Source organism: Suillus fuscotomentosus (assembly GCF_016647785.1).
Source record: "Suillus fuscotomentosus strain FC203 chromosome Unknown F5891scaffold_2, whole genome shotgun sequence".
In the NCBI taxonomy this organism is placed as follows: Eukaryota; Fungi; Basidiomycota; class Agaricomycetes; order Boletales; family Suillaceae; genus Suillus; species Suillus fuscotomentosus.
In genome coordinates, this window is record NW_024539514.1 from 522221 (window position 1) to 532500 (window position 10280).

The window sequence follows — 10280 nt, forward strand, 5'->3', positions numbered from 1 at the left end:
ACTCTTAACGTGTCCACGAACGAAATGGTACCGTAAGTCGATATGTTTCGTTCTCGACTGAAACTTCCCATTGGACGCTAACGTGATTGCTGCTTGATTATCGCAGTATATGGGGATTGGGAGGCTTGGGGCTTTGTAGAGTTCGGCGACGAGGAGCTGTAGGAAGAGGAGCTCGCGCACCACGCTGGTAAGCGCTATATATTCAGCCTCTGCCATTGATAAGGCTATTAACGGCTGCTTCCTCGCACTCCAGGCTATGGGCGCGCCATTGAACATGACGACGTACCCTGACATCGAATGTCTGTGTGGCTGGGACGCCCAATCGGCATCGACGAAGGCTTCTAGGCCCGTGTCAGTTGCTCCTAGGGTAAGCTCCATGTTGTCAGTGGCTTTCAGATAACGGAGGGCCTGTTTTGCAGCCTCCCAATGGGGTCTGCCGGGGTTCCGCATGAACTACGACAATGTTGCGACCGCGAACGCAATATCCGGGCGCATGCTGGTGGCCGTGTACATCAGCGAGCCAATTGCCCTCTGATATGGTATGTCCTGCATATCTTGGATTTCGGCGTGGGTCGCGGGTCCTTGCTCTACTGACAGGGTCGTTGTGGACTCCATTGGAGTCTGCACATTCTTGGCGTCGCCCAAACGAAAGTGTTCGACGATGGTCGCGACGTATGCCTTTTGAGACAGGGTAATGGTACATCCCAGTCTATCCCTCGTTACCTTCAGCCCTAACAGCCACTTTAGTTCTCCCAGGTCCGATATCTCAAAATATTGCTGGAATTCAGCCTTGAACTGGTGGATATGGGCCGCATCATTCGACATCACAGCCATGTCGTCCACAGACACCATGATGACGGTATGCTGGTTGGAGGTACGTTTGTAATATACAGCTTGATCAACCTTGGACCTGCTGAATCCCAGCGTTAGGAATACGCCCGATAGTTCTTCGGCCCACTCGAATCCTGCCTGCTTCAGGCCAGGCAAACTCCTCCTCAGCCTCAACACCTTTCCATGCTGGTCCTCTTTCAAGTAGCCGGGCGGGGCACGCATGTATATTTCCTCCTGGATGCTAGCGTACAGGTAAGCACTTTTGATATCTACCTGGTGTATCTCCCAGTTTCGCTGAGCCGCCATCGCTAGGACCATCCGGATTGTTATCATACTGGCTGTGGGGGCGAAGGTGTCAAAGTAGTCAACACCGAGCTTCTGCCTCTGCCTGTTCGCCACAAGTCGGGCACGCAACTTCAGCTTCTCGCCGTCTGGTCCGCGTTTAGTGGCCAGGACGTAATGGCATGGTATGATGTTGGCGCCTCGAGGTGGGTCCACTACCTCCCATGTACCTAGCTTCTCCAACTGACTTATCTCATAGTCCACCGCCTCCTGCCATTCAACGGCATCTGGACCGTTTAAGGCCTGCTGTAGGGTGGGTTCTGGCTCTGCTGTGGCCAAGGCAAGGTGAAGATAGTTTTCTTCATCCATTAGGTCTACCTCTGACACCTCCAACAGATTCTCCATCGTTAGGGCAGCCGTCTGGCCCTTGTTTAGCGCCGCATAGTATCCGGGGGGTGGTCTTGCCCTCGTTGACCTCATTGGAGGAGTAGATGGTTGAGGGTGTTGAGGAGTAGAAGGTTGAGGTTGCTGTGGAGTAGAAGGTTGAGGTTGCTGAGGAGTAGAAGGTTGAGGTTGCTGTGGCATGGTGATGGGCTGGACACTACTAGGTGAGTTATTATTACCGTTGCCACTGCTATGTTCGTTAACAGCAGTAGACTCCCCCTTGTCCGGCACACCATCGGCTGCTAGGATTGGCCTGAAGGTGACATTCCTTTCGACCATGACTCGACACCTCCCGGGCCAGTATACCCGGTATCCCTTACTCTCAGCGTCTACCCCCACGAAGACTGCTTCTTCTGCCCTCGCCTCCAGCTTACCAGCCTCTAACGCATGGATGAAGACCATCGTCCCAAATTCATGGGCACACGACAAGTCCGGCTTGGACTTGCGCACCATCTCATAGGGTGTGCTACCTGGGATGGCTCTTGAAGGTAGGTGGTTCTTGAGCCATGTGGCATAATTAACTGCCTCTGCCCACAGGTATTTCGGCATATCCTTGCCCAGGAGCATCGTTCTTGCGTGCTCGACCAGGGTGCGGTTGAGTCGTTCGGCGACACCATTCTGTTGGGGTGAGTCGTGTACTGTTAGCTGCCGTTCGATGCCTTGCTGACGCAAGTATTGGTTGAACTCGGCGCTTAGATACTCCCCTCCTCTGTCTGAATGGACTTTGCAGACACGTACACCTAGTGACTGGTGGGTCACCCACGCCTCGTAGGATTTGAATGCGGTAAGTGCGTCACTCTTTTGCCTTAGGAATTTGAGTCATGTCTGGCGGCTGAAGTCGTCCGTGAAGCTGATATAATATTTGCAGCCTCCCAAGCTTGTCATCTGCGCCGGCCCCCAGAGGTCGGTATGGACTATCTCCCCATAGGTAAGTGCACGTGACTTCGTCTCTTTTGGGAAAGACTGTTGCGCCGACTTAGCTCTCACGCAGATGTCACAGAATTCGGCTTTCGTCGCCGGGTCAAATTCGACTCCCATCACCAAGCCTTTCTTCATGGCTTCGGCAAGTGCGTTCTGGCCGACATGTCCCAGCCTACAATGTAGCTGGCCTAGGGTAAGCTTTTCTTTGGCCACATTAGCGTGGTGACCTTGACTCCCTTTCGTCCCAACAGAGTACAGCCCTTCCACCTGTGGGATCTCCGCGATGATGTCCCTTCGGGGACCTCGCGAGAGAATCTTGCACATACGTCCTTCAAAAAGGACTGCTAGACCAGCGGATGCGATACAATTTGTGGATATGAGGGTGAACGCCATACCGGGGGCATATAGGGTGTCCTTCAAGGTCACAGTGGTCCTCTTGGAGCCCAAAGGTAAGTTGATTCTCACATCTCCGCGACCTGTGGCGCTAACGTTGGAACCGTTTGCAGTATAGACCTTTTGGGGAGGTATTTCGACGAAAGTCTCGAATTTGGACCTGTCCGGACAGAAGTGGGATGTCGCGCCGGAGTCAACTATAGCTCCACGGCACGCAGCAGGTAAGTGCATAGCTTCTGCTATGCTCGCAAGGTCTGACATTGCAAAGGCGTAATTGTCTTGGGCCTCGGAGTCTTTGGCTGCAGCCACGTTAGCACTCTGCTTTTGGGTGCGTCCGCCCCTTCTAGCCTTCTGCTTGGGTCCTTGGCCCTGTTTCCCTCCACCTTTCCTCCAACATTCGCTCTTGTAATGACCCTTTCGGTCACAGTTCTGGCAGAGCGCGTCTGGGTTGTAGTGGGGTGCAGCGCCATCCACGCCTTTGGACTTTGCATCGTTGGCGCACGCGGAAAGGGCAGAGTTTGTGCCTTGTTTGGACAGGCGTCTGTCGGTAAGCAAATGATGCTCATATTCCTCGGTGATAACATTGACAAGTTCGTATGTACTTAGGACCTTTTTGGTGATCTTGGCTGCTGCATTAATCGATGATAGGATGGGACGGTACGATTCTGGGAGGAAGCCTATGATAATGGCGTAGAAGTCTTTTTCGTCTATGGACGCTCCCATTCCCGCGAGAGATTCGCGCAGGCGCAGCATTTCGCTAAAGTGCGTACGCACGTCCCCGTTCTCTTCGCATCGAGTCTCTTGCATCCGTTGTCTAAGGTCTATCTGGACCAACTCTGTCTTGCCCTCGTGAATCTGACACACCTCTTTCCAGACATCAGACGCGGCCTCCAGCTTTTGGACTCGCAACAGGAGTCTGTCCGTAATGGTACTAAACACCTGTTGTTTTACTAGGGAGTTGCGCTGATAATATTCGTCTAGCTTTTTGTCGAGGTCATCGATTTCTGCCTGGGTGGGCACAGTACCATCCTTCTTGGTCACAGCGCTGGTTTTCGCATCGATCAGGAATGGTATAGGCTTTACTGCCCGGCCGTCCACATAGCGCATCAATCCTTGTGCTCCAATCGCCATCAAGGTACGTTCTTTATAAGTGATCCAGTTTGTGCTGTCTTCGGCCAACTTTGGTACATTGAACAGGGATGAACTGGTAGCGGGGAGCATTGTGTCCATGGCCGGGGCAGGGCTCATAACCTATTGTGAGTAAAGCAGGGCGTTCACGCGAGGCTAGACAGGTAAGATCTCAGTATTTGGATTATGAATCTCTTTATTGACGAATGTTTTTACCTAGACAGGTAAGCTATGTTATACGTTAGTACTCGTACTCAAACGTTACATTAGAAGACTCACATCTCAGTATTCGGATTATGAATCTGAGATGTTTCAATGGCAGATGGCTGCTTTTATATGGTGAGTGCGCCAGCTGGCCTTTTTGATGAAAACATATACTAAATGAATGAAAAAGATAGCCGACATTGACACGTTGTCTGGAATCTCTGTTTGGTGGTGCTCGCACCTCGAGCTGCCTTACTCTTCGGCTGTAGTCCCATTTCCTCCTTTCTCGGTCTTTCTGTCCTCGGGTTCATCGGCTCTCAACATACATCATAATGATAGTTTTGTTGCAATTCTTGTTCATTTAATACCAAGTTGTCATGTCTATGATCAAGCTTTATCTATGTATATAATCTTATATAATTCAGTAGATTTTCGATTTCATTTTACAAACTAAATCTAGGAACAACAATTTTGTGCTGATTTCCTGATACCCAAGATACATCAAGGTGACATTTCTTGCATAGTCATATCTTAGTTCATATATATGTGACACCATGATAATGATATCTAAGGCTAAAACATGACATGTAATAATGTTTGTTGATTACCAATTATATCTGGTCATATCAATTTAAGGTTGATTTCCTGATGCCAAATTTGATGAATGTTGGTTTATATTGAAGCCCTGATGTTGCTTCATAATTCACTGCAGAAGTGAGAAATTGATCAGACCATATTCCGAGGGAGAAAGGGTAAGTGAGTAGACACAAAACGGACCTGACTGCTAATCCGACACAAATCCGATGTATCCTAAATTTTGAAACAAAGCCTTTGTTTGGTCTGCGGTTACAAATGTAAACAGATCCTTTTCGGACTTTGCCACCATGTCTTTTCCGACATCCATTTATTCTCTTCAAATGCTTGCTGTTCCGTCACTAACTGACTCGGAAATTCAATCTTTTGATTGTCTGCATACGGTTGGTTTTAAGTAAGGTATGTTTTTCGAAAATTTCTCTAAGTCCATTGTCAACTTGCGCCATGTCCAACAATGCAGACAAGATCAAGCTCGAACTACCTTCAAAACTACGGACATTCAGTTTTACTTTTGAAACCAAGTGGCCAGGGTCTGTGGTAAGTCCCAGATTTAAATACAACTAATTAACTAAGTGCTTTTGTAGACAGTCGAAATCTCGCTACAACGGCCCACCAAGCGGCCCAGATTACTACAAGTTCCTGAACATGTCGACCTCAGCGCGACCGAACCTGAAACTCCTGACCGACTTCAAGTTATGCGCTGGCAAGAGGCCCAGAAATATAAAGTAAGTACTGTGCATTTTATGGCTAGCTAATTATCCTAACTAATATGTTTGGAGCTAGGAGGACGCATTATATGGGATGGTGTTCAATATTCCTGCACCGGCAGCTTGGCAGCTTCAGCCTGAGGCGGTCTACTGAAAAACTCATCCGCCTGTGGCAGCGCATGACTGCCAGCATTTGATAGCGGGGTTCCTGGAGTCAGCAGAGGCGGAAACTGGTATGGACTCAGGTTTAGGTCATGGCCTGGGGAACCAAACTGGTATGGATTCGGGTTCGTGTCATTCGTTGGCTGATTGTCTGGAGCACCGCTAGGGCGGTGTAGAAACAACAATACTGTGAGGAGCAAAGATAGCTCCAGACTGTATCTATAAAAGTTGTAAGGTCGCGCGTTGCCTAGTCTGCGATACTTGAGATGGCAAGTGCGTTCGACCCTAAAGGGGAAGCGAGTGCAGCCAAGATCTAGAGGTACGCGCTTCAGCGAAGCGCGAGAAAGCGCAGGTGCGCGCAAGGCGCGGGAACACGCGCGCGTATTAGCGCGAAGCATGGGAAAGCGCGCGCGCGTATGCGGAAATGATAGATAGACTAGACTTAAGTGATAATATGATGCAAGAGATGTGAGAGCGTGAGATCTAAAGGAATAGGTTTCTACTATATTCTGCTAAGTAGTAAGTAAGTGATAACTAGTAATTGGGAGGTAAAAGTCAGGTAAAGTGTAGTATGTACTGCTGGCGCTTATATAGCGCGCCTAAGCACGGTCATGCGGAGCCGAAGCGCTACCAAATAGGTATGTAAAAATATATATGAGTGAGAAACTATGATAAAAATAAAGGTGGAACTATGCTAATAAAGGAAATGGAAATATACGTACTAGGGAGCTTGGTGGACAGTGGATGGATGCATCTGAATGGCTGGCGCTATAGGGCGCGCATACATCGTGAAGCGCGGGAATGGTGCGCGCATGGCGCGCGTTGCGTGGGAAAGCTGCGCCTCATATAGAGATAGCTGCAGGTAGCGCACAGAGTGACACTACAAGTTCATGCTATGTACTTCCTAGTGTAAAGCTGTCATATCAGACCATGAGACACACGAGTCTCTACATCTCCCAGGGACTTTGAATTCTGAGTGTCCCCACTCAGCGCGCACGTGGTGAGGATTTTGTGTGATAGTATGCGAGTGCGATGCCTGTATGATGCTTGGGTTGTTGGGCGATGAATGCGCGAGCATAGGAATTATCGCGTGGATGTGCGTGAAGCGCAGGAAGTTGCACGCATGGTATGCGTGAGGCGCGAGAATGTGCGCGCGCTATGCGTGAAGGCGCGGGAATGAAGCGTAGCATGGTGGATTGCGAGGGTGACTCTGATGTGAATAGTGTGCCATGGGTGTGGGGTGATGATGCAATTGGCGATATGGATGTGGTGCGCGAAGCGTGAGCGAGACGCGCATGTACAGCGTGAAGCACGGGAAAGTGCGCGCGCACAAGGCGCGAGAATGCGCGTGAGTGTCGCATGTGTTGTATGCTGTGAGGACCTGTTGTGCAATGATCCTGGAGTCCAGTATGCGTGCGTGGGTGTGATGTGAAGTGGCGTGGTCCAAGAGCAATCCAATCCATGTCCAAACCAAGTCCTGCTAGGCGCGCTAAATATTAGATGCTAAAGAGTTTGAACATTGTGAGTAAAACTATATGTGAAAATGCGAATGAAAAACAGTAACTTGCAGATGTCCTATCTGACTTGTCTTCTTCGTACAGCTGTCAACATCTATACCTTCTTATAAATGAAGCGCAGGAAGTGCGCATGTGCGCGTGCGCGCGCGAGGCGTATGGGCACGGGAGGTTTGCGCATATGTGCGCGTGAGCGTGGGAAGACTGCGCGCATATGTGCGCGTTCTAAGGTAAAAAGGGCATGGTGCCGCGTCATGCGTGCGAAGAGAAAATAATACTATTGAGCTAGGCAGGCACAATCTAAGGTTGTTTTCTTGTTTTTGGCGACTCCTATGTGCATATATATCAGTAAGTTATTAGTTCTTTGGATGGTGTTATAATGAGAGAAAATAAAATGAAAGAGCGCTGGACGAAACCCAGGGTAAAATGAATGGTATCCTATGAAACAGCGATGGTATACGTTGTTCTTTGATGCGCAGCTGAGGCGCTTGATCCTCCTCCTTGAGTGCGTGCGAGTGTGCATAATAGCGCACTTCGCGTCTCTTGCGAGCTAACGCGTTACCCAAGGTAGGGTTGGAATGTGTGAGGCTGGCGCGCTTGGGTGGGCTTGTGACTGGCAGAATGAATTCCTGCACAACGCGCTGCAGGTTGAAGGCGCGCCAATGGAAGGCGCTGCAAGGGGTGTAGGGGCGCCCTACAAGCTGATAGGATGCACGCGATGTGCGCGCCTTGGTGCGATTTCGCGCGAATTTGATTATATTGGCCGAACACGCAAGGAACGGCCATTTCTCTGCAAATGCATTAGCGAGAGACATGTATAGCGAAGAATTAGGCGCAAATGTTGCGCCAATGGGCTGTAAGGGTGATATATCAAGGCGCAGTAGGCGCATAGGTGAAGGAGAATAGTGCGCATCAAGGCGCGCAGGAACGAAATTGACATGGTAAGCAAAAGCGTGAAGAATGCGAATAAATGTGGAAATTGCGAAGTTAAAGATGATGATAGGGGGGTTAGGCGCGTATGTATGTGTAAGGCGCGCGCCTAAGTCGCGCCTGGATGACTGATTGTAATATACCTTGTGTTGAATGTAGGAAATGCAATTTAAAAGGGGGGAAATGATAGAAATGCGATGGTGAGGAAACTCTGCTAAAATTATGAAGGTGCGAGGCGTGGGAACACGCGCGCGTATTGCGCGATGCGCGTGATCATGGCGCGTGAACAAGGGGTGGTGCGAAGATGAATTTAAAGTGTATGGAAGCATCATATAGCTCCTTAAGAGCTTTAAACATGAAAAAGACAAAAAGTGCAAAATGAGATGAGGGTAAATATACAATGCCTCTAGGCGCGCGCATTGCGCGTCCTCAGGTGCAATATGGTGCGCCTGAGTTGTGCCAGGGTCGCCTGAGACATGCTCTGCTTGGTGGTTGTGCAGCGTGATGCACAGATGTTTTACCGGTGCGCGATAGTCACTGGAAGCAAAAAGCGCGACATGCGCGCAATCGTTAGTGACAATTGGAGTTACCAGAGGCAAACTCTGGTTGATGCAAGGTGCAACTTGAGCCTCTGATGCAGCAGGAGGCTCCTCTATAGGCGCGCTAAGGTGCAATAGATGTTTAGGGTCATCCCTGACCTCTGATGATGCAAGTGGCGATAGCAGTGATGGCGATGGTGCGATTGGCGAGGTTTCTTCCTTAAGCGATGCGATAGGCGGGCGCGTTTCAAGCGATGGTGTAATAACGTCCACAATGGGCGCATTACTGTGCAATAGATATTTAGAGTCATCCCTGACTTCTGGCGAGGTGATAGCAATAGGCGCGCGCGACACGATAGCGATAGGCGCACGTGTTTCAACTGGTGCGTTAGTGTGCAAGAGATGTTTAGAGTCATCCCTGACTTCTGATGCTGTGATTGGTGATGATGATGCGGATAATGATGGAGATTGTGAAGGAGATGGTGCTGATGATGAAGGTGAAGAGGCGCCTGCAGCGCGCTTTGCGAGCGCGCGCTCGAGTTCGTGATCTAAAGCGATGCATTCTGGTATACCTTTGTATGCTGGCGCAGTTGATGGTTGAGGTGCGCGTGATTCGCGCGAAGGCGCGGGAAAGGCGCGCGCGTGAGGCGCGTGAATAGGAACTGGTGGCCTTTTGTCAAGTACAGCTTCTGAGGGTGCGCGATAGAAGAGTCCAGCTGTTGCATTAGCGCTAATGGTCGTATCCTGTGTTGCGCGACTCGCGTGGTATTGATCTTTGTACTTAGCCACTTTAGCTTGCACTGGCGCAGTTGCTGTGACTAAGGTGGCAATTGGTGCTACTATGGGCGCGCTAACTGGTGCGCTTGGCGCGGGAAAAGCGCGCGCAGGTAATAGGAACTGCGCAGCTGCGAAGACGTCCATGAATGGGTATGGGTCATATGGGTGGTGGTCAGGGAACTTGATCATAAGGCGCAAGCGGATTTGCGCCTGAGCATCGCTAGGGATTCCTTCCATGAATAAGTGGTCGTGTTCGGCCTTTCCAATACGGTCTTCGTCCATGAGTGGCTGCATAATCTTCCTGAATGCGCGCAGGTAATTGCTTAATTCTGTGCAAGAGGGCATTGGTTTGTTAGCGTATTCGCGCGTGATGGCGCGCAAGTCCGCGAGCGCGTAGCGTCTTTTACCATCCCATCCAGGATACATTACCTTCACCTCATCTAAAAAGGCGCTGTAATTATCTACTGCCGCTTCTGGTATGCCTCCCCATAGTTCTCGATCATCGCACGCAAGGTAGCGGATGATACCTTTGATGCGGTCGAGTCCTTGGAGTCCTGCTTCATCAGCAAGCTGCTCATATGTGTCAATGAACTCAGCGAGGTTGTCTGTAGTACTGTCAAACTTGGGCGCGTTTGCTGTGCCGTGGATGGGCATTCTAAAAGGCATTGAAGCGCGTGAAAGGTGCGTGCGCGAGGCGCACAGGGGTGGGAATATTGCGCGCGCGCAAGGCACGAGAATGCGTGACTAGAAAATGGTTAGCTTTTGATATGCAAGAGATTGACCTGTATGTGTTAAGATGCGTAAACTAGATCTTGCTGACTGCTCCCCTCGTGGTGGGCTCCAGTTGTAGAAAC

The 10280-nt window shown here is 50.1% G+C and overlaps 1 protein-coding gene across 1 annotated transcript; it reads left to right on the forward strand.

Annotated features, from left to right (window-relative positions):
- Positions 1-5241: 5241 nt before the first annotated feature.
- On the forward strand, positions 5242-5658 carry F5891DRAFT_1180678 (uncharacterized protein; the record flags this gene model as incomplete). The annotated part of the gene is made up of 3 exons (XM_041365968.1): positions 5242-5334; positions 5382-5522; positions 5581-5658. The coding sequence occupies 3 exons, from the start codon at positions 5242-5244 to the stop codon at positions 5656-5658; spliced, it is 312 nt and encodes a 103-aa protein (XP_041233229.1).
- Between the last annotated feature and the right edge of the window lie 4622 nt (positions 5659-10280).